This window comes from Lynx rufus, unplaced genomic scaffold (genome assembly GCF_022079265.1).
Source record: "Lynx rufus isolate CCGP_SWC_20201006 ecotype Redwood Valley unplaced genomic scaffold, mLynRuf1.p SCAF_8, whole genome shotgun sequence".
Taxonomy (NCBI): Eukaryota; Metazoa; Chordata; class Mammalia; order Carnivora; family Felidae; genus Lynx; species Lynx rufus.
Window position 1 is genome coordinate 125,227,655 of NW_025814896.1, and position 25,228 is coordinate 125,252,882.

General features: G+C 36.5%; 1 protein-coding gene across 6 annotated transcripts in view; it reads left to right on the plus strand.

Annotated features, from left to right (window-relative positions):
* PUM2 (pumilio RNA binding family member 2) overlaps positions 1-25,228 on the plus strand; it is a 100,790-nt gene that overhangs the window by 69,561 nt on the left and 6,001 nt on the right. For 4 of the 6 annotated variants that reach the window (XM_047069307.1, XM_047069308.1, XM_047069312.1 and 1 more), the window contains 5 exons: positions 14,593-14,860; positions 15,918-16,047; positions 18,425-18,559; positions 23,723-23,860; positions 24,661-24,786. In XM_047069307.1, the coding sequence (XP_046925263.1) occupies positions 14,593-14,860; positions 15,918-16,047; positions 18,425-18,559; positions 23,723-23,860; positions 24,661-24,786 (797 nt within the window). The remainder of the gene's footprint in view (positions 1-14,592; positions 14,861-15,917; positions 16,048-18,424; positions 18,560-23,722; positions 23,861-24,660; positions 24,787-25,228) is intronic. The other 2 variants (XM_047069309.1, XM_047069313.1) reach the window with 1 other exon arrangement.

Genomic DNA, 25,228 nt, shown 5'->3' on the forward strand with positions numbered 1-25,228 from the left:
GTGCTCTTCCAAAAAAAAAAAAAAACATATTAAAAAAAAATAAAATTTTTAGATCTGTCTCTATAATTAAACAGCAATCAAGATATTTTTCTTTAGACTATAAAGAACCCAGCTGTGTAGATGCTTAGGGAAGAAATTCTCATCAATTATGAGAAATAATCATCACTTGGGCCAGCATTTCTGTATTATAGCCTGATACTTTTGTACCCAGAGTTAAAACTCCATAGGTTTAGCTTCAGCTGGAAATCTGGTATTTTAACGCACTTCTGATTGGAATTATCTGTAGGTGATTTTCTTTTGTGATCTCCCAGTTTCCTTTAGTTTTAGTTGTAGTGTGACTGGCAATGTTGTTAACAAGGACTGTATAGACCATGCCAGGGTGAAATAGTTTAATAGATTTCATAAATTGGCTCTTTACATAGTGTTCACAGAAGTAATCTATCCTTTGCTTTCATCTGATTGAATCACAATGCAAGGCTTACATGCTTTCTGGTCTAAGAAAATACTTAAATTGTATATCCTTCAGATGGATTTCTTCATGAATCAAGTTATCAAGGCAGCTGATTTAGGAAATGCCTGTGGAAATGAATTTGCATGTCTGTTTCTAGAAAACAATTAAATCTAGAGGCATGGTCTGGTTGTTGTTTGCTAGTTTGGGCAAGATAGCGTTCTGTATTCTTAGTGTTGCACGTTATCAGGAGATATGTATCTGGTTGTCTCCATTGTGAGCTTGTCAGCCTGATCCACTTGATGGGCTTAGCAGCCTTCGATAGTTGCCCATTTTATGAGTTTGCAAAAATGGTGATTCTCTAATTCTGTCATAACCTTCTGCATTTATGAGCTGGAACTTTTATCTAAAAAAATTTTCCCTCATGAGTTGTGAGGTTACACTGAAAATACATAGTTCATATAGGAGTCAGGATAATGCTTGGAATCTTTATTTTCTAACTTTGAGAATGAGTTGATACACTAACAGCTTACTTGTGTTCTTTTAATCATCATTGTTACCTGTAAATTAATAGCTTTTGGGATTTCAGTCCATTGTGGTCTGGGAGACATCAATTTTATACCTTTTTTTTAATCCAAAAATTTTACCATATTTGGCCATTTGGCACCCTTCAGATTGGCTCCATTTGACTACAACTTTTTGTTACTATTATTATTATTTCTTAAGGACAACTTTTTAAAAGCAGCACTTAAAATATAGGGAGTCAGAAACAAGTGGGACAGAGCAAAGAAAAAGAAGAAATTTTATTATTTTTTTTTTTTTTTATTTTTTCAACGTTTATTTATTTTTGGGACAGAGAGAGACAGAGCATGAACGGGCGAGGGGCAGAGAGAGAGGGAGACACAGAATCGGAAACAGGCTCCAGGCTCTGAGCCATCAGCCCAGAGCCTGATGCGGGGCTCGAACTCCCGGACCGCGAGATCGTGACCTGGTTGAAGTCGGACGCTTAACCGACTGCGCCACCCAGGCGCCCCAGAAGAAATTTTAAATTAATGGTTTTTATCTTGAAATGGAAAGAGTAGTGTTATTCTGGGCTTCAAGTTAAGTGTTCAAGATTAAGTGAATTATTTTCTCCTATTACATTGATCTAAAACATGTTACTGATTTCTGATACTCTCATCTTTATGCTCATCATTATTAGATTGATATGGAACTTCATGCATATAAAGCAACATTCTGTATTTTTATTTAATTTACGACTTGACAAAATAATGGCTTATTCCTTGTACCTCTTCATTTTTGAGCTGACTGATGTTTTTCTTAAGGGTATGAATAAGTGTAATTCAGGCTTTGTACTATATGAAATTCATTTTATTGAAAGGGGACTGTCAGTTCTGAAAATTCATTAATGTCATGTATTCAGCAATCAAATTCAGTGCTTTAGCTTGTTATGGATTAGAAAATTTTATAACCTATTTTCTAATCACAGAAGATTTTTATATTAAAAACAGAATAAATTTGTTAGGATCGTTTTTCCTCTTAAGTAGATGTCAGCCTCTCTTAAAATTGCCAAACTTTGGTAGACTTTGTCAGCTCTTCTCTTAGAATGAAATGTTTAAATAAAAATTAAAACAAGTGTCACCCAATCGGTTTTAAGGCTGTGTGCAATTTTTCTGAGTTTTGTATGTGGTCCTTAAAGCAGAAAACAATGTAAGTTATTTTGAAGCTTTTACTGAAAGTACTATTATCTTTTAAGTAATAAGTTGCCTGTAACTCAGTAGCATTTGAATAGTTTTCTAAAGCACCTTCATATTCATTATTTCATTTCATCTTAATTGTTAAGGTAGACTGGCTGAGCGATACGCTCATTAGAGATAAGAAAAGTATAGGTCTTATGAGTCCAAGAGACTTGCCCAAACCAGCGAATGATGGAATTGAGGCTAGAACACCACTCTGACTCCTGATACTATCCTTGCTTTTTCTGTTCTGCTATTCTAAAATAAACTGAACAGTTTTACACAAAGTATATAAACAGCAGTATTCTAATCAGTCTTTGAAACTGTGTACCTCACAGTGGCATCAGTTATGTATTTTTAAAGTTGTATATAAGATTACTAAACTTCTAGATCCTTTCTTTCTTATTAGTTATTCTTGAGAATGTCCAAATATATTATCTACTTCGTGAAATAAGAATATGTGTTAATCATAAGGCAGGCATCTCAGGAACTGTCTTTAGAGCAGCATATACAGCTCGCAACAGAACATTTACAGGCGCTCATGGCGATGTAAATTAAAGCGTTGCTTCAAACCCTCTGGTGTGTCTAAAAGTCATTTTTATTCATTGATGGGTATAAACTATTCTATGAAGAAATTCCAAAATTATTACTTGTATGGAAGAATTTATTTTGTTTCATTTCTGTATACAAATTTATTGATCTTAGGTCTAATTTGGGATCACAGCGATTGATTGTTGCCCTTATATTTTATTCATTATTCTTTAATAACATTATCTTTGACTTTGTGGTTCTGAGTGAGAATATTATCACCAGTTAGTTCAGTTAAGATAATCTCAGGTTTAGAGCTAGCAAATACTTGATCTGAGTCCATGGTTCAGCATCAGAGTAATTTGGGAGTGCTTCTTTAAAGTACCAGGTTTGAGGAGGTGAACGATTTGGAAATATGTGGCAACAGTTTTTACTTATCACAATGATTGTAGGAATTCTGTTGACATTAAATATGCAGAAGCCAATCTTACCATAACAAAAAAAAGGTGGGGGGAGTTTTATCCCACTGAAATTTCCAATAGTACCCACAGGGAGAGAGGCACCTTGAAAAGAAATAATTCATAATTTACACATGACCTTATTCTAGTTCACACTTCCTTTTTAACCCTTAGTTCCTGGATCCCTGGGGGCTTTCCATGAACCTTTGACTTTGTCCTCTGTCATCTCCCTAATGCCTTTTTTCCTTCCTACCTTCTTGCCTTCCATTTATCTCAACTCTGCTTGCTATTGCGTAAAGTTTGGGGGAGGGGGATAAAAGCTTATAGATGAGAGACAAAGTAGAAAAGCCAGATTTCTTTTTGTATATGTTTTTATATACTCTTTTCCTCTTGATATTTTCCAAATTGAGCCTTTTCTTTAATTTTGCTGATTGTGTATCATTGTTTACGGTCCTTTTAAAGCTTTCCTTTTTGTCGGCCTTCACATTTGCATTTCAGCTCCCCACTCAATTAGTTTTTACCTTGTTTTCTTATTACTGAGGTAGCAAATAAGTCTTCATGCACCTTAAGCGTTTTAATCTACCAAGGTGTCACCTAGAATTTACATCATTGCATTGTTTATACACCAAACAATGTCCATTAAGTAAACATAGGATCAAAAATATAACCTTTGAGATATATGCAGATGTGCTTCACTAGAGATTTATAGCTTTAGCCAAATAATCTTTGAAAATGAAAGCACACGTCTCATGGGGTGACATTGAAAATTGACTGTTATTGAAAATATTTTCATGTGTGATTGTTTTCTTACAGTGTGCCTAGGAACAAATCTAATGTGAAAATGTCAAGATCTTTACAAACTGTAAAACACTGGAGAAGTTAAAGGAGACAAATAAATGGATGGATATACCTTGTATGGGGGTGGAAAGACTCAGTATTATAAAGAAACCACTTTTCTTCTAGTTGATGACTAGATTTAGCACAGCCTCAATAATTTTTCAGGCTTTTTAAAGAAATTGACAATTTCTTTACGTTAAATAACGTAAATGGGGAAGATAGAGCTGAGAGTAGTCCAGACAATCTTACAGATCCAAGTTAATGTCAAAATATATTATAAACTTACGGCAACTAAAGTTGTGGTATTGCCACAAGGATAAATAAGCCAGTGGAATAGAACAGAGGATCCAGAAATAGACCTACTTCTTTAGGTTGACCTGATTTGTGACCAGTGGGCCGCTCTGGTATATTTGGGGAAGGGTGGTCTTTTCAGTAAATGGGACTGGAGCAATTAAATATCCAAATAGAGTAAAGTGAACTTTGACTTCTTTCTCTTTCACACGATACACACATACAAATTTTATCATCAAAGAAATTAAGTAATTGGCTTATAGTCATGAAGTTAGTAAAGAACAAAAATCTTGAGCCCAAGATTTTTCTGGCTTATTACAGGATGTCGCACTGCTTCTCAAAGAATGCTTCTATTTCTGTCTAATATCTCTCTGAATAAATAACGGGTCTTTTCCTACTCCCTAACTTTAGAATTTTTGTGAACTTTATTTATAAAATTTTGGTAAAATATAACTTAGCCTGTTGTGAGTTGATGGGAAAACTGAGTTTGAACGTCACTATATTGGTTGCTTTATACATTTTTACTTGCTAACAATTGGCCTTTAATCCAAATTAAATTTTTACTTCAGTAGTCTCTTCAAGTATTTTATTACTGGTTTTTAAATTAAAACAGATAAAAGTCTTTATGTGATGTTTTAAATAGGATAGTAATAAACTTAATTTATGCTGAGATTAATCCTTTTTTTTTAATGTTTATGTTTTGTGAGTAGTTTCATTGACCTACCTTTTTTTTTTTTTTTTTTAACTTTTATTTACTGAGAAAGAGAGAGACAGAGCATGAGCATGGGAGGGGCAGAGAGAGGGGGAAACACAGAATCTGAAGCAGGCTCCAGGCTCTGAGCTGTCAGCACAGAGCCTGATGTGGGGCTTGAACTCACAAACCGCGAGATCATGACCTGAGCCAAAGTTGGACACTTTACCAACTGAGCCACCCGGTACCCCAAAATTGTGTGTGTGTATTTTAGACACACACACAACACACACACACACACACACACACACACACACACACTGAGAGTGGGGGAGGAGCAGAGAGAGATGGAGACAGAATCTGAAGCAAGCTCCAGACTCTGAGCTGTCAGCACAGAGCCCGATGTGGGGCTTGAACTCATAGACTGCAGGATCATGACCTGAGCCGAAGTCTGACACCCAATCAACTGAGCCACCCAGGCGCCCCCTCATTGACCTACATTTTATAATTTTTGTGTCTGATCAGAATTTTTACTTATTAATTTATTCAGACAATAATGACTACCTACATGCCAGACCCTTCTTGACTAGAGATAATTGTATTAAGTCAAAAAACCACTTGTTAAGTCAAACTACCCATCATCAAGTCAAACTACCCACCATCATGGAGGTAGTAGTTTTGTGTTGAATGTAGACCTGGCTACCAGAGGTTACAATGTAATGATTGTAATTCTGTTGCCTTATTGCATTTTAATTCTGTTTTATAGAAATATAATGATTCTCTTCATTAGAATTACCATCTTTCCTTCAGGGTTTTTTTGTACCAAATTTACCACACTTTATATTAGGGTTACTTCTGGGCTATTTTGGATTGGAAGCAAGAAAGGCCAGACCTTTCTCCACAACTATAAGAATGTTGAAATCTCAACAGATGTTTGGGTAATTGAATTTGAGGAGTTTTGTTTCTTTGTGTTTTATTGGTGAATGTATTCTGGGACACTTGCTACTTGTTTAAAAAATTATTTTACATTCTACTTGGATTTCTATTATTAAAGCATTATTTAGCTGTTCCAGTCAGCGTTAACACTCTGTTCAGTGTGTTAATAGGATCATACTGTTTAGAGTACTGCACTTTGAAAGGGCTTATGACAGTTGTAGAGTTTTTATTTTTGTGTGTGTACATTTGGTTTGGTTTTTGGACATTAGGTTAGGTTTATTTTTGTCTGGGTTAAATCTTTCACAGTCCGTTTGCAGTTCAGCCCTCTTCCCACCACAGTAACAGCCCCATCAAGACAGAAAATCAGTGTGCCTATAATGTTTGTCTAGGATCAAAGTTATTCTTCCTGATACTCAAGTTTATTAAGCAAACCTTAACATTGCATAAACTCACTGAGTGATCCTGATTTTAAGAGAAAAATCCCAGGTCCTACAGTTTCCATTTACCCCATTCAGGGCAGCTGGTCATGAAATCGCAACAGGAATATTTTACAAGAAATGCAGATGTAATCCATTGGTTTCTTAACTGTCACCAAAAGTATTAACCAGAGAGGAAATGAGGTCATATCTGTGAGGGTGGTTTGAGATGTGCGGGGAAGATACTTAGCACCCACATGTCCATATGAGGCAGTGAGTGAAATTCACCCCGCTACTTATGATTTTGGGGGCATAGTTTTTAAAGAGTCCTCATGTTCAGTTACAGAAGTAGTTTTCACTAAAGATTGAAGTTCAGGCAATTTTTAGAACCAAACAGAAACTAGCCTTTTTGTTAGAATAATGGGAATCAACAAGATGAGTTAGTAATAGAAATGATGTAATACTAGTCTGAAGACTATAGTTCATATGTTAAGAGCTCAGTCTGGTTATTTATTTTTTGAAGGCTTATTTATTTTTGAGAGAGTACAAGTGGGGGTGGGGAGCACAGAGAGAAGGGGGACAGGATTTGGAGCAGGCTCTGCACTGACTGCAGCAAGCCTGATACAGGGCTTGAACTCCAGAACCATGAGATTATGACCTGAGCCAAAGTCAAGATGCTCAACGACTGAGCCACCCAGGTGCCCCTCAGTCTGTTTAAATGCTCTTTGATGAATGAGGGAAGATTATTAAATATCTTCTGTTGTGATGGTCTCCCTCTTTATATTTTTAGGAAGGTTAAGCTTAAGTAGAGGCTAAAAGGTCAGGTTACTTAATTGCATTTAGAGAAAAAATTGCAAGCAATAGAAATGGAAACAACAGATTTTTATTTTGGTTTATAGTTTACATCTAATGTTTGCTTTATGTGTGGTCGTAAGATGTACAACTTTAAGGTAACACCTGACGTTTTCATGCTGTTTGCTTTTTATATTAGCCTATTAAAATGGTGTGGAAGACTACACTTTTTTCTAAATGTTTATTTTTGAGAGAAGGAGAGCTTGAATGAGGGAGGGGAAGAGAGAGAGAGACACAGAATCCGAAGCAGGCTCCAGGCTCTGAGCTGTCAGCACAGAACCCAACACTGGGCTCGAACTCACCAACCATGAGACCATGATCTGAGCCAAAGTTGGATGCTTAACTGACTGAGCCACCCAGGCACCCTGGGAGAATACACTCTTAATTAGAATCTCATTAGTTTTTAAACTCATTGAAGCCTCAATCTTTTTCCAGTAAAATTTTGTGTCTTTATATTGCAAATATATAGTTAATAATCACTAGAAAAATTTTATGTGATTTATTCCCCGTGTCACTTACGTCAAGTGTATCCCAGATTTCAGAATGTCATATGACAGGGGCACCTGGGTGGCTCAGTTGGTTAAGCATCTGACTTCAGCCCAGTTCATGATCTCACTGTTGTGAGTTCAAGCCCCACTTCAGGCTCTGTGCTGACAGCTCAGAGCCTAGAGCCTTCTTCAGATTCTGTCTCTGTCTCTCTGCCCTTCTCTTGCGCAGGCGTGTGCGCGCTCTCTCTCTCTCTCTCTCTCTCTCTCTCTCTTTCTCTCTCTTTCTCACTCTCTCAATATAAAATAAAACATTGTTTAAAAGTTTAAAAAAATGTAATGTCATACTGTTCTTCATGAGGTATAGTGGGGTATAATTAAAAGCTTTAAGTGAATTATCCAGGTATAATTGTTTTCCAAAAAACTCAGTCTAATTATGATTTATTCATCTTTCAATAAGGTAGCTTCACTAAGCCTATTGTGTCACATGTGAAATGGAGATAATAGCCTTGTCCCTTGTCCTGTTGTTAAGAGTATAGCATATGTATTAGTTTTCTAGGGCTCCTGTAACAAACTACAACTAGGTGGTTTAAAACACAAATTTATTGTCTCATACTTTGAGGCTAGAAATAAAATCAAGGTGTTTTTAGGGCCATGTCATTTTGAAGACCAAAGAGGCAGTCCTTCCTTCCTAGCTTCTGGTGGTTGCTGGCAGTCCTTGGCATTCCTTGCCTATAGATGCATCACTCCCATGGCCGCCTACATAATTACATGGCATTCTCTCTGTGTGTCTGTGTCCTAATTTTCCTTCTCTTACAAGGACACCACTCATTGGGTAGGAGCCCAACCTAATCCAGTATGACCTCATTTGAACTTGGTTACATTTGCAAAGACCCTGTTTCCAAATAAAATCAAATTACAGGTACCAGGAGTTAAGAATTAAAAACTTTTCTGGGAGACTCAGTTCAACCCAGTATAGGCTGCCTTTTGGTTACCCCAAATTCCTCTTTGGCCCACGTGCAGAATACATTAATTCCAAGCCAGCATCTCCAAGAATTGTAACCCATCCTGTCATCAGTTGAATGTCTAAAATCTCATCTAAATGACTCAAGTCTAAATCTCATCTTCTCTGTCAGGTGAGACGCCTAATGTGGTCCATCCTGGGACAAAATTCTTCTGCATCTATAGCCCTATGAAACTTAGGAAATAAATCATCTGCTTCTAGAATATAGTAGTAGCACTGGCATAGGATAGACATACCCACTGCAAAAGGGAGAAATTGGAAGGAATGAAGGACTTACAGTGCCAAGCAGGTCTGAAAGCCAGCAGGGCAAATTCCATTTGTTTCAAGGCCTGAGAATAATCACCTGTGGCATGATGCTCTGTACTTCGCATCTACTGCTGCCCAACCCCTGTAGCCTTTGCATCTGTGGCTCTGCTTTCAGAGTAGTTCTTAATTCATCCCATCTCTAACGCTTTCAGGCCAGGCTGCCAGTGTTTCTGTAGATACGAAATTCTTGAAAACATTGTTGGTCTCCCACTAATGTCAAGGGGCTGTCCATCTACACCCATTGACTCTGCATTCTCAGCATTCTGTCTAGATAAGCTAAGACTTTTCCAGATCATCTAGTGCTGGTTTTCCTTTGCTTAGCAGCTCCATTTTCAGGGGTGCCTGGGTTGCTCAGTTGGTTGAGCGTCCAGCTCTTGATTACAGCCCAAGTCAGCATCTCCGGGTTCGTGGCATCAAGCCCCGTGTCAGGCTCTGTGCTGACAGCGTGGACCCTGCTTGGGATTCTCTCTCTTTGTCCCTCCCCTACTTGTGCACACATGCTGTCTCTCAAAATAAATCAATAAACTTAAAAAAAAAAATAAACAGTTCCTTCTTCAAATTATCTTAATCTTATTTCACCATAAGCAGCCCAGACACCAGACCACACCTTTAGCACGTTGTTTGGAAATCTCAGCTAAATCTCCACACCAGTTTTGCTTTCCACCCAGTTTTGCTTTTTTAACACATTTCAGTTGGGTTTCCCCGTTTCCAATAACATGTTTCTTATTTTATTCTGAGACCTCACTTGGAACATCTTTATAGCATTCATATTTCTACAAACATTGTTCATGACAACATACGTATTCTCTAAGACGGTAGCCGCTTTTGATACGTGCCTTATATCTGTCTGAGCCCTCATCAGAATTGCCTTTAATATCCACGTTTCTACCAACCCTCTCTTCAAGGCAATTTAGGCTTTTTGTGAACACCTCCAAATTCTTTCAAACTGTACCCATTACCCAACCGCAAAGTCATTTCTTCATTTTTAGTCATTTTTTATAGTAGCACATCACTGTGAGTACCAAAATCTGTGTTAGTTTCCCAGGGTTGCTATGGCAGATTACCCCAGCTGAGTCACTTAAAATGACAAATTTGGGGGGAGGCACAATTCAACACAGTATATAGCATTTTGTGCAGAGTTAACTTCTCAGTGTCTAATAAAGAATGCCCAGTAAATGTTTCCTGCCTTTTTTAAAGGACCCTCAGTGTCTAGCATACAGTATTATTTATGAGTATTAAGTAATTAAATGGACTTTCTCAGGTAGGTGAAAAAAACTGATTATTTTGAACACATAAACCCTATTTAAAATGAGGTGCCAGAACTCAGGACAAAAAGGTCTGACCAATATTATCCTTTGAGGAATTAGATTGTCATTTTAGACTTTTTTCCTACCACTCTGTATCATTGATTCTTTGCCTACTGCAACTAACTGGCCATCTTCGGTTATCATCTTACCATTTCCTGAGTTTTCTAGAACCTTGTCTTCTGAAACCCGCACTGTCTAGTAGCCTATATGTAGTTGTACCCTTTTCAGGACCCCAAATCTACTAGGATTACCATTTCTATTTGAAATTGGTAGTTAACAACCTGCTGTAAAATGAATCCTTGAATAATCTTGAATTCTAATTCATTAGCCTCTAAACTCTTCTTCAGAATAACCTTCAGAATATTTTTTTTTAATAAAAATTATCCACTGAGGGTAATTCAGTAGGTTTTGAGTAAGTCTCCGGGAATCTGTATTTTCAAAAGAATACACAGGTCTGATAGGTTAAGCAGCTGGCATTCCAAATTTTCTGGACTTAGAAAAGAATGAAAAGATTAATCAGGTTTATTTATTTTGTGATTGTTACAGTTGTTACCGTTGTTTTTCTTGCCCTGTGTTTTTCCCAATAATTTTATAATCTTTTTTGTTTTTGATTAATAATAGGAAGGATTCTAACGCAATAGACTTCTCGAGGAAATTAATGAAAACTTATAAAATCATATTATTTCTACTAGGATTATTGTAAGATGCTTGCCTTCACTCGCTTGTCATGAGTGAACTTGAAAAATCCTTACACAAATAGTATGTAAAGGGCAGCACACTATTGTGTGAAGAGCTCTGTCCAAGAGTCCTGGCTGACTAGCTGCATACTGCATTTGGACCAGTGGTCTGTGACATTATAGCACAGATCTCCCTGTCCAAAATACATTCCTAGCCAAGTAGTGATTAAGAAGTGTAAATGCGGGGCGCCTGGGTGGCGCAGTCGGTTAAGCGTCCGACTTCAGCCAGGTCACGATCTCGCGGTCCGGGAGTTCGAGCCCCGCGTCGGGCTCTGGGCTGATGGCTCGGAGCCTGGAGCCTGTTTCCGATGCTGTGTCTCCCTCTCTCTCTGCCCCTCCCCCGTTCATGCTCTGTCTCTCTCTGTCCCAAAAATAAATAAATAAATGTTGAAAAAAAAAAAAAAAAAAAAAAAGAAGTGTAAATGCTAAGGGTGGATGTCAGTGATGAATTGAAGATGGTTATCCCTTTAACACATTTGGTGCAGAAACACCTCTGCTTATGGACTACCATTAGCAATGGTATGACCTAGATAGCCTATATGTGTGTTGTTTTTCATTAATTTTGGAATAATTTGAGACTTAATGGGGAAGTTGTAACACCGATACAGGGAAAAAAAAAAATTACAGCACACCCTTTATCCGGATTTTCAAAATGTTATTTTACCATGTTTGCTTTATCGTTCATTTCCTCTCTTCCTCTCCCCCTCACTGCATATTCATTCCCCTTCACATCCAGTTTTTTTTTTCCTTGATACTTTTGAAAGGAAGTTGCAGTCTGTCCGTTACCCATTAAATATATCCATGTATGTTTTCTGAAAATAAGGAAATACTCTTTTATATAACTACAATGATCAAAGTCAGGAAACAATGATATCATACCACAATAAAAAATAAATTAGCCAACTTATTCAAACTTTGCCAGAGAGAGACTGGAGAGAGTAAGGATTAGGAAAGAGATTGATATGGGGACTCACATGACGCTCATTTGTCATGACTCTTTAATTTTCTTTAATCTTGCACTGTTTCTGTCTTTTATGACTTAAACATTTGTGAAGAGCATAAGCCAGTTTTGTAAAATGTCCCTCAATTCCAAAATAGGTTTGGATGGCATGCTTTCAGTATTTAGATAACCAGATTTAAAATGTTCAGTGTATATTACAATTGGGTTTTAAATGCTTATTTAATTTGTAAAGAAAGAAAGGTACCCTGCCCTGAGTGAATTTTTTTGTTTTGTAAATGAAAATACTAAGTAGACTTCCAGAACTGAAATATTGAGGTTTCTTTAAAACTAAAGGCAGTTACACATCATGAGGCATTTTAAGTCGGCAATGAGTGCATCAGGAGTTTGGTGTTAGGGAGCTGATAGAATATAATCAAAGAATATCTAGACATGGGAGAGATTCCTTTTAGGTATTAGAAGGTATGAAATAAAATTGGCATAGTCATTTCTGGGGGTAAGTATATATTTTGAATTTGGTGTTGAAAATCTTCAGCGCATTAAGGGTAAAGAGGTGTAGGATTGGGCCTTATGTTTGAGGTAAGGTAAGCAGTGGTGCAGAGACAATAATGAACAAGAGAGGTAGAAGTGAACAATTAAATTAGGGTTCTTCTAGGAAATTTGTGTAATAGATTCAGAATAAGGACTCAATATTAGGCTGAAGAATTGAGAGGATGTACTCTAGCAGGATGCTTTAGTGTAAAGTGATCTCCAAGTGGCCTTTGAATGAGACTTTATAATTGTTTGTAAAAACAGACTGGAATGATATGCAGAGTATCCTTACCCTACATAAAGGTTAAAGAATTGTTAGAGATTTGAATGGGCTAGTGAACAGTTGATAGAATTGTATAATTAGAAATAATAGTAGGGGCTAGAGGGTTAAGAGTATCAAGGAAATGAAGACAGTATTAAAACACTGAATTCTTTCACATTTTGGATTCTTTGTACAGGAACACTGGTATAGTTATATAGACCTGGCATGAATATGCGAATTTGATGTTAGTGGTTTTAGTGTATAAAATGTTCTGTTAAATTACACATTTTTAAGAAAGATAGTCTAGAATTGAACCTTAGGCAGTTAATGTTATATAAAATATTCATGAATATTAATGTGTACCCACTATCTGTCAGACATTCTTTTAGGTACCAGGGATCTAGCTTGTAGGTGAACATAATGTTGTGGCACTTACACTGGAAAGGGGACTGGAGAGTCCTATGAATTATATGTATAATACTCTGGGTGGTGGGAATCACAACAAAAGCTAGGGCATTGGGGACTGAAAGTAAAAGAGGAACGTTTTAAAGCAGTTCACTCTCCAGGATTACAGTTGTCTTACTTTTTTCCTTGTGCCTGTAACTCTTTTTGCCATTCAGTGCCTCTGTATAACTTCACAACTTTGCACTGACAGTGTGTCCTTGGCATCATCTCTGCCCTGTGGTCTGGATTGTATATATAGCACTCCTCTACTTAGAGATGGTATATAATAGCTTAAAGCTGATGGTAGATTCTGTTTATCTGAGCAACTATATTTGCACGTTACGGTTTTCTATACATTTTTCTTTTTTAAAAGGACACTGTCAAGTACTTTTAAATGACTTTTGTAATAGCAATTTCCTGCTTGTATTTTTTGTTTGTTTCTATTGACTGCCCTTTAATTTTCTTGTTTGGAATGGGATATAATAAGTTAAAGAGGCTTTTTATGTGTCTCAAATGATCAACATTAAAGCTCTAGGAAAAATACATTTTGTTTATTTCTAGTTCTTGTCAGTAAAATAATAGTATTTTATGGAGAGTATTCCTTTAAAATTTTTAAAATACTTTAAGATGTAATGGATTTATTTTCTTTAAGAAATGGTTTTTTGTGGCTTCTGGCTGGCTCAAGTCAGTAGAGCATGCAACTCTTGATCTCAGGGTCATGAGTTTGAGCCCCATGTTGTGTGTAGAGTTTACTTTTTTAAAAATCCGTTTTTCTTTACATAGAGGTATATGTATTACCTAATGCATTTTTAAAAATACAGTCCAAAAAAGTACAAATTTAGCCCTCAGTGTTCCATGAACACTGCAAGTAAATTTCAGCCCAACTGTATTTCAGTGGCTTCAAATCTTGAGTTTGCTTAGCTATTTGTAACCTTGTTAATAAACTGGAAATTTTGTTGGTAGTTTTAGTATTCTGGTATTGATATTAGTATGTATGACATTACTTGCTATAATTATGTTTTAAACTAAGCTTCCAAGAACAAATACAACTTTTATATATGATATTAGGTGTTATGATTATGATTGAAACTAAACTGCCAAGAACAAATACAGGTTTATTTTTCTCATCTTTTCTAGTCTTTTTTATCCCCCAGATCCTGTAGTCACACACAAAAAGTAAATGTGTGAGATTTTCCCTCCAGTTTCAATTTCCTGTTAAAACATATAGGAATTAGTGGTCAGTGGAGTGGTTATTTCTTTATTGATTGAATCTTAGTGTAAGTAACTCTTATTTGAGGAATGGCCTTGTCAAAAATATTTGCTGACCACAGCTGCTTTGTTGTAGGAGGCCTGACAAATGGTAGTGGTCGATATATCTCTGCAGCGCCTGGAGCAGAAGCAAAATACCGGAGTGCTTCAAGCACTTCCAGTCTGTTCAGCTCCAGCAGCCAGCTCTTTCCTCCTTCCCGGCTTCGGTATAATAGGTCTGATATTATGCCTTCCGGCCGAAGTAGATTATTGGAAGATTTCAGAAACAACCGCTTCCCAAACCTTCAACTTAGAGACTTGATTGGGCACATAGTTGAGTTTTCTCAAGACCAGCACGGTTCTAGGTAAGTGATTATGGTTTAGGATACTGAGCACTGTATTTTTGCTTTGAAAATTACTGCCTTATAGGAGTCTAAAATTTTCTTGACTGGGATCATTTAAGGAAATTTTTACAGAATAAAGGCCCAGTAATGGATTTCTTCTTCGCTATTAGGACATATGATAAAAATAAAGGTTTTTTAATTATTTATGGTTTCCCAGTTTTCTATAATGAGAATACTTTTATAATGAAAATATAGGAGTGCCCTTTTTTGGGGTTATTTTTATTACATTGATTCTGAAAACACTCAACTTTAATTTTCCTTTGAAAAGAATGCTCTGAATTACATTTGTGGATGTAAATGTCCCTGATGTAGACCTTGTCTAAAAAAAAGTTTTTCAAAGAAGGTTAAATGCTTTTGTGTTTGTATTTGTATAGATTTGTATTTGATGTGATATGTCTTAAGTTGAAACATTTCACTTTTGTTTTAGAAGAATTTGGTGACTTTGTACATTAAACATAACGTTCTCTTATAGTACTTAAGGTACATGTAAATTAGTGTTCTCAAGATAGAACACAAAAAGGAAAATAGAATTGTAACACATTTATTAAATTTAATTATTATTTCCTTTTATAGTTTTATCTCCCTAAAGTTGAAAATTCCTTAAGAGTAGCACATGAACCTTGTGTCATTCACAATGGCTAGGAATTCATTTGTGTTTGATGAATTTATTTCTGAGGGTTTCTTTCATTAGGCTCCAAACTTAAATATTTAATACTATTATGAAAAATGTATGAATAACCAGTAAAATCTAGTTTTCTTCATTGATTATAATGCAGATTATAATATATCCAAATGTCTGCCTAATAGTTTAAATTAAGGCATTATAAAGAAATGCTTCATAGCTTTTGCCTTTTTTGCTTTAAATTTGCTGTTCACAGTATTAAATGTGTTAGTACTATTCCTGGAAGTAATTTTATGTGTATATACGTGGGGGTGTGTGATACTCAAGTCAGATACAGATTTTGCAGGAGCTTATTTTCAATGTGCTGTGATGACATATAAAATGTTTCCTATATAGATTCATACAACAAAAACTAGAGAGAGCTACTCCAGCTGAGCGACAGATGGTATTTAATGAAATTCTACAAGCAGCCTATCAATTAATGACAGATGTTTTTGGAAACTATGTTATACAGAAATTTTTTGAGGTAAGCACATATACATATTTGTATATCCAACTATATTGCTGAATGCGTAGAAAAGTTCAGAAAGTTGGGTAAGAGTCATTTTCATATAAAAATATATGCACTTGGGAAAAAATATTTTGCAAAGTATGTATCTGACAAAGATTTCATATCCAGAATATATAAAGAACTCCTAAAACTCAACAAGAGAAAGACAACTCTATTAAAAAATGGACAGGAGAGGGGTACCTGGGTTGCCCAGTTGGTTGAGCATCTGAGTTGGGCTCAGGTCATAATCTTGCGGTTTGTGAGTTTGAGCCCCACATTGGGCTCCATGCTGTTAACTTCGTTCCCGCTTTGGATCCTCGGTCCCCCTTCCTCTGCCCGTACAGAGAGAGCTTGTACTCTCTCAAAGATAAACATTAAGGGGCGCCTGGGTGGCGCAGTCGGTTAAGCATCCGACTTCAGCCAGGTCACGATCTCGCGGTCCGTGGGTTCGAGCCCCGCGTCGGGCTCTGGGCTGATGGCTCAGAGCCTGGAGCCTGTTTCCGATGCTGTGTCTCCCTCTCTCTCTGCCCCTCCCCCGTTCATGCTCTGTCTCTCTCTGTCCCAAAAATAAATAAACGTTGAAAAAAAAAAATTAAAAAAAAAAAGATAAACATTAAAATAATTTAACAGACAGGAGGAGCACCTGGCTGGCTCAGTTGGTGGAGCATGTGACTCTTGATCTCAGGGTTGTGGGTTTGAGCCCTGTGTATAGAGATTACTTTCAAAAAAAAAACAAAAAAGAAAAATGGACAGAGGACCTGAATAGACATTTCTCCTCAGAAGATATACATGTAGCCAAGAAGCACATGAAAAGAAGCTCAACATCCTTAGTCATTAGGGAAACACAGATCAAAACCACAGTGAGATTCTACGCTACATCTACTAGGATGGCTTTAGAGGGCCGAGGGGAATAACAAATGTTGGTGGAGATTTGGAGAAATTGAAACCTCATATGTTGTTGGTAGTAATGTAAAATGGTGCAGCTGTTGTGAAAAAGTTTGGCAGTTCCTTCAAACTTTTCTTTTTTTGAGAGAGAGCACGTGTGAGCAGGGAAAGGGACAGAGGGAGAGAGAGAATCCCATGCAGGCTCCATGCCCAGTGGAGGTGGCATGAGGCTCAGTCTCACGACTTTGAGATCATGACTTGAGCCCAAATGAAGAGCTGGACACTTACCCACCTGAGCCACCCAGGCACCTCGGCAGTTCCTTAAAAAAAAGAACTAAACATAAAAATTACCTTACAACCCAGCAATTCCACTCCTGTATACCCAAAAGAATTGAAAACAAGGACTCAAACACCGTTTGTTTCCGCATTATTCACAGTAGCCAAAAGGTGGAAACAACCTATATGTCCAACAGATGAATGGATAAATGTGGTATATGCATACAATAAGAATGTTATTCAGCCACGAGGAATAAAGTTCTGTTACATGCTACATCATGGATGAAGCTAAGTAAAATAAGCCAGATGTAAAAGGACAAACATCATAGTGTTTTTCTTATATGAGATAGCTAGAACAGCCAAATTGATAGGGGCATAAAGTAGATTAGGGTTTTCCAGGTGCTGAGGGGGGGTGGGGGGGTTACTGCTTAATGTATGCAGTGTTTCTGTTTGAGGCAACGGGAATGATTTGGAAACAGTTTGTAGTGATAATTGCACAACATTGTGAATTAATGCCATTGAATTATGCACTTAAAAATGGTTAAAATGACATTTTATGCTATATATTTTATCACAAAAATATTTTTAAAATATATGGGCCTACTTTAAATGAGAAGTTTAGTAGTAATCTGATTAATATTTGAAAATATAAAGCATTGAGAGTAAATCTTAGATGAAGAAATTAGTGATAATAGTATAGTCTTTATTTACATTTGTTAGATGTGTCATGTATTTTGTATTTTATCTAATTTTCAGTTTACAACTAAGTATCTCTGTTTTAGTTTTACTTAAGTTTCCTCCACAGTTACATCAGAATATAGTTTGTCTGAATGTAATTTGGTCTGAATGCATGGTCAGAAGTTCATTACGTTAAAGATGAGGGGATTTTATTTGTTTAAAATGAAATGTAATGCTGTTTACTTTAAAAGAATTACAGGTGATTAATATATTAGTAAAAAGGAAATTTTAGATAATGAGACTTAACCCCCCCCCCCCCCATAAAAGTAATGCAGTTATTTCAGGCAGTTCTGGATTTATCTTAATTAGCTTTTACCTAAGTCCTCTTCCCTACATGATTACAAATTGTGATATTTTAAAAATAGAATGAATAGGCCGCAAACAGTGGGTTATTCAGGTTTAACAAAATTAATATAATGGTTATTTTTATTAATACTGATTTCTTTTCTATCAGTTTGGGAGTTTGGATCAAAAATTAGCTCTCGCCACTCGTATTCGTGGGCATGTTCTGCCTTTAGCCTTGCAGATGTATGGCTGTCGTGTTATCCAGAAAGCTCTGGAGTCTATTTCATCTGACCAGCAGGTAATTGTAAGTTAAGACAAACTTTTTGTATTTTATTCAGTTTTTAAATTATTACTTTATATTTCCCCAATTAGAATAAAATACTTTAAATAATCTCTCTCAAACAGTACGTTTTAATTACATATTATACTATAGATCTTTGATCTGTCTGTCCTCTTCATTCTCTTCAACATCTCTTCATCTTTAAATGAAGATAATTTGAGAGCCTGCTGTGTGGGAAGCAAAATGCTACACTTGCTTATTTGATTCCCTGTAGTATCAGGAATACCTTTATTGTTTCCAAAATGTATTTGGATTGTACCACTTCTTTTTTTTTTTAAACTTTTTTTAAATGTTTGTTTATTTTTGAGAGAGAGACAGAAACAGACACAGAATCCAAAGCAGGCTCCAGTCTCTGAGCTGTCAGAGCCCGTCGCAGGGCTCAAACCTATGAACTGGGAGATCATGACCTGAGCTGAAGTGGGACACTTAACCAGGACACTTAACCAACTGTGCCACCCAGGCACCCCAGATTGTACTACATTTATAACCACAAGAATAAAATTTTCTTTTTTCAATAGTGCTTTTTTTTTTTTTTTTTTTTTAATTCCAGTTCACATAAAAACATAACGCTTCACAATTTGTGTGTCATCCTTGCACAGGGGCTATACTAGTCGTTGTACCATTCCACTTTTTTTTTTTTTTTTTTTTTTTTTTAATGTTTGTGTTTGAGAGAGAGCGTGAGTTGGGCAGGAGCAGAGAGAAAGGGAGACACAGAATCTGAAGCCAGCTCCAAATTCTGAGCTGTCAGCATAGAGCCTGATGTGGGGTTCGAACTCATGAATCATGAGATCATGACCTGAGCTGAAGTTGGATGCTTAACCAACTGAGCCACTCAGGTGCCCCAGTACCATTCCACTTTTTTTTTTTTTTTAATTTAATGTTCATTCATATTTGAGAGAGAGAGAGTGTGAAAGTGAGCACAGGGGAGAGGCAGACACAGAATCTGAACTGGGCTCCAGGCTCTGAGCTGTCAGCATAGAGCCCGACACGGGGCTCAAATTCAGAAGCTGTGAGATCATGACCTGAGCTGGAGTTGAATGCTTAACTGATTGAGCCACCCAGGTGCCCCACCATTCCACTTTTAGTGTATATGCTGCTGAAGCAAGCCCAGGTAAAAAAAATTTGTTTTATTTTTTCCATAAATCATGAATAAGACATTTTAATGAGAAAAAAAATCTTATGTTTCTATTCTAAGACACTCAAAACTAGTTTTCCCTGCCTATCCTTTTTTTTTTTTTTTACTTTTTTTTTTTAACGTTTATTTATTTTTTGAGAGACAGAGAGGGACAGAGCATGAGTGGGGGAGGGGCAGGGAGAGAGGGAGTCACAGAATCCAAAGCAGGCTTCAGTCTCTGAGCTGTCAGCACAGAGCCCAACCCGGGGCTTGAACTCACGAACTGTGAGATCATGACCTGAGCCGAAGTTGGACATTTAACCGACTGAGCCACCCAGGCACCCCTCTGCCTGTCCCTTTTAGCTGCAACTTTATTTATAACATGCAAGAAAGACCAGTTTAAAGATTTTTTTTTTTTTAAAGCTTAAACCTTTTTTTTTTTTTTAAAAAGGTTAAACAACCAGGCTAGCAAAAAGGTACTCAATACATACTTTCCTTATATCAAACAAGCTAATATTTTAGTACAGTGTAACTATACAAAATGTATAAAATAGAGATATGTTCACAAAGGAAACACTATAGGCTCAGAACAGATTTGAAAAAACATGCTATTCTCATTGGTTATAGTAACTCTAAAATGATTGTAATGTTGAATCCGACTTAGTTTACAAAAAAGTCACACACACACACAAAATATATATGTATATGTACATATGTATATATATAAAGTCCCCAAGAACTATGGTTCCTGTAAAATACTAATAGCCAGGTACTAGTGTATAAAATGTGAAGTTCTGGGGTTCCTGAGTGGCTCAGTCGGTTAAGCATCCAACTTCGGCTCAGGTCATGATCTCATGGTCCGTGAGTTCAAGCCCCGCGTCGGGCTCTGTGCTGACAGCTTGGAGCCTGAAGCCCGCTTCAGATTCTGTGTCTCCGTCTCTCTCTGCCCCTCCCCCATCCATGCTCTGTCTCTGTCTCAAAAATAAATAAACATTACAAAAAAATTAAAAAATAAAATAAAATGTGAAGTTCTGACATTGTATTCATTTTTAGGAAATAAAAGAAAATCCAAAACCATTTTCATTACTGTTGAAAGTCAGATATGCTAATAAGTAACTTAGCTATGGCCACTGTCAACTATGTACAGCTATATTTAAATTGAGCAGACAAGTGGATACAAAGCTTGTCAACTGGGGACTGGCACAGTTAAGAGAACTGTACTGGGTTTAGGAGAGGTCTGAAGACGTGAAACCACCCATCTACATAATTCACATTTCTGCCCCAGCATTACCCTCCCCCATAAGGTTTCACAAAATGCCAGTGCCCAGCAGGAATCATAATGCTGCAAGGTAAGAGTTTCCCCAGACTTCTTTGATGTTGGCCTGTAGGAGAATATTAAGCATGCGTCGGCTAAACAAAGCAGTCAACCCACCCATCTGGAAAACTGTGGTGCACGGTTTCCTTCCATTCTGGTTGTACTAGAAAGTACTCCAGTTTTTAAATGGAGCCAGATTTATATGTTAGCTCTGTAAAATATTGAGCTACTGTAGCAGCAAATATGAAAGTACAGAAACAAAACCAGTTTTATTTAAAAATTTATTTCTGTGACCTTAAAACAATCTTTTCCTTCTTATCTGTTTCCTGTAACCAGACATCAATTTCTTCAAAGGATAAAAAATTTAAAGCCAGTTGCATTCTATATGCCAATTAGAAATTATACACATAAAGTTCTTAAAACTTTCATTCAATAGGAAATTAACCTAAGAATTCTGTTAACAAGATTCACGATTCTTTAAAGAGAAAAGAGAACACCTGTAAATGGGAATATATCAAATTTTTGGATGGAAGAAGTCTTATTTTAAATCAAAAAAGGACTGATGTAATTCCAGTCATACTCTGGGAATCTTTTGGTAATTCATCAAAATAATTTTTAAAATTATTTGAAATAGACAAGAATATTAAGAGTTTGAGAGTAAATGCTGATCTGCTAGATTTTTGAAAATAAATTGTGAAGCATCACTAATTAGTGTGGGTTTCATGTGAAATTAAGCAGACCTTAGGAATTAAATTTATAACCCTAAATAGATTACTATTTTCTATATAACTAGCTTATGTATTACAATGAAAGATAGAGTAAGGAAATAATTATTTCTTTAAAGGTATCAGTAGTTAGTAAATTTGGAAAGAGATCAGCTTTGATTCTCCACCCACATATATTATTGTATAATAAATCCCAGAATTAAAAACAGTCATAACATGTATGGATGAATATGTTTGTATGTGTGCATTAATCACACCATTGAAAATTTGTGAGAAAATAGCATTACTCTGGAGGAAATCCTGAGTTTTAGAATAATTGAAGATATGTCACAATGGAACAAGATGAACAGATTTTGATTATTGTAGATGCTTACACAAATGCTTGATCCTAAGTCTCAAACTGGTATAGATAAAGATATTTTGGGCATGCCAGGGTGGCTCAGTTGGTTGAGCTTTCAACTTCTGCTCAGGTCATGATCTCGCTGTGCCCTGTGATGGGCTCTATTATGACAGCTCAGAGCCTGGAGCCTGCTTCGGATTCTGTGTCTCCCTCTCCCTCTCCCTTTCTCTCCCCCTTCCTTTCTCTCCCCCTCCCTTGCTCATGCTCTGTCTTTCTTTCTCTCTCTCAAAAATGAATAAACGTTAAAAAAATTTTTTTTTAAATAAAGATATTTTAAAGAATGAGATCTTGTCAATTGCAGTAACATGGATCAACCTAGAGGGTATTATACTAAGTGAAATCAGTCAGAGAAAGGACAAATACTGTACCTATGATTCCAGTTATATGTGGAATCTGATAAACAGAACAACAGACTCTCAACTACAGAGAACAAGTTCTTGTGTGGATAGCAGGATGGGGAGGCAATAGTTGAAAGGGATTAAGAAGTATAAACTTCCGGTTACAAAATTTAAGTCACAGAGATGAAAAGTGCACCATAGGGATTATAGTCAATAATGTAATAACGTTGTATGGTGGCTATACCTTATTGTGGTGCACGTTGTGTAATGTGTATGATTGTTTAATCACTGTTGCACACCTGAAACTAATATAACATTGTTGGTTACACTTAATAAGTAAATAATAAAGACTTTAAATGTCTTTAATACTTGAAAATATAGAGCACTGGGAGTAAGCCTTAGAGAAACCTGTTAATGGTATTGTTTGGATTGTAAACTAAGTAACATTTTATTTTGTTATTTAGTTTATAGTTAAACATCTGTGTTGTATTTTGGCTTAACAGAATTTCTCTACAGTTATTCAGTAGGTAGTAGGTAACTGGGAGTAGTAGGTAGCTGGGAGTTCTTTGGGTGAGAAAGATTGTAAATGTGAAAACCTTACGAGTAAGCAAAGAAATACACATGAAAGGGTCATTTTTCCTGGTTAAATGAACAAAAATCTAAAATTTCCCAAAGATTTGTCCCTGAAGAAAGTATCACATAATAAAGAAAAGTTATATTAAATGAGTTCTTTAATATAAGCTCATTAAAAAAAGAATTAAAATGTCTGATTTCTTCCTATCATTGAGATAATATGTGAAAGTCACGTAGCCCTTAAGTGCTCAATTCCTTACCCTTTCCCATGCACTTAATAGACTCATGTAGGTATTAAAAATTATTTGAAGGAAAGGGAGTGCTAAGCAGAGAAAAAGTATAGAATTTGGAATTATTTGTATATGTATATTATAGTCAGCTGAGAAAGTTGTGTGGAAGGTATACAAAGTGAAGAAAGTCATTTAAATATGGCAGATTCAGGATCCCTAGGTTATTTTTTAACAAGTGTCATTTACATTGCAGTCCTACGAAATGTTTTGGTAACCATCTCAATTTCTGTTTGGAGGGGCAGGGAGTATGGATTTTAAACTTTGATATCTAAAATATTGCCGACACATTTTTGAGTATACTTTTGTACTCTTTCTAATCCTGTTAACGTTTCTTGATGAGATAATTTTTTAAATGTCATCTTCTCTTTGCAGAGTGAAATGGTAAAGGAGCTAGATGGTCATGTACTCAAATGTGTGAAAGATCAGAATGGAAACCATGTTGTACAAAAATGTATTGAATGTGTTCAGCCACAGTCACTACAGTTCATCATTGATGCTTTCAAAGGACAAGTAAGGTTTATTTTTGTCTTCTAATTAGCAGGGCATTCTTTTAGCATTGGAGTGTTAACACATTTTTCCTAAGTCACAAGATTATAATACCCAGTAATGACAGACAAAAATAGGAGACAAAACTGAATGTACAGTGATTTCTGCCTCTTTAATAGAGTGCGTCAATAGATAGCTTCATTTTTTTGAAGCTGAAATATGTGGAAATAAGAGTTCAGTTGTATTACTTTGTTTTTAATTTTTTTTTAATCTTTATTTCTGAGCAAGAGAGAGAGTGTTAGCAAGGGAGGGGCAGAGAGAGGGAGACACAGAATTCAAAGCAGGCTTCAGGCTTGGAGCTGTCATCACAGAGGCCAATGCAGGGCTTGAACTCATTATCCGTGAAATCATGACCTGAACTGAAGTCAGACCCTTAACCGACTGAGCCACCCAGGCACCCCATCAATTGTATTACTTTGGGATCACAGCTATTAGAATTAGAAACCCAACAGTGTTCTCCAGATTTTCGGGGAGAAGTAAAGGAGGGAAGAAGACTTAAGACTGTACAGTAAAACACAGACAATAAATATCAATTAGTAACTAATACATATCTGGTTAGGTTCCTTTTGATCAAAATATCTGTTAGCTCCTGAATTGAGCACCTCACTTTCCAGTCTTTACCAATAGGATGGTAGTCATATTAGAGGTGACTCCCCACCCTTCTATTTTAGATTAATTCAGCATGTCATCAGAAACCTGTCTGCCTCATAGAACTTTCCAGAAATGCCAGATAAAGTAAATGTATTTCTTGCACTTGTCTTAAGGTGTTTGTACTTTCAACTCATCCTTACGGCTGCAGAGTGATCCAGCGCATCCTCGAGCATTGCACTGCAGAGCAGACTTTACCTATCTTAGAGGAACTCCACCAACATACAGAGCAGTTGGTACAGGTATGAACTCCGTGATTGTTGTCAATGTGTTTCTGACAGTGGTTCAGAATATAGGGAAATGTAATTTTTCCTAAATTGACACACTGTAAAAACACACAGTAAGACAAAAAAGCTTGGTGTATTCTCCTGACTATATACTACTGGATCTTTAGAAAAATAGTATCTTTTTAAAAAAAAATTTTTTTTCAACGTTTATTTTATTTTTGGGACAGAGAGAGACAGAGCATGAACGGGAGAGGGGCAGAGAGAGAGGGAGACACAGAATCGGAAACAGGCTCCAGGCTCTGAGCCATCAGCCCAGAGCCTGATGCGGGGCTCGAACTCACGGACCGCGAGATCGTGACCTGGCTGAAGTCGGACGCTTAACCGACTGCGCCACCCAGGCGCCCCCAAAAAATAGTATCTTTTTAAAGAATAGTCATTATTTTTAAGGGGTGACTTA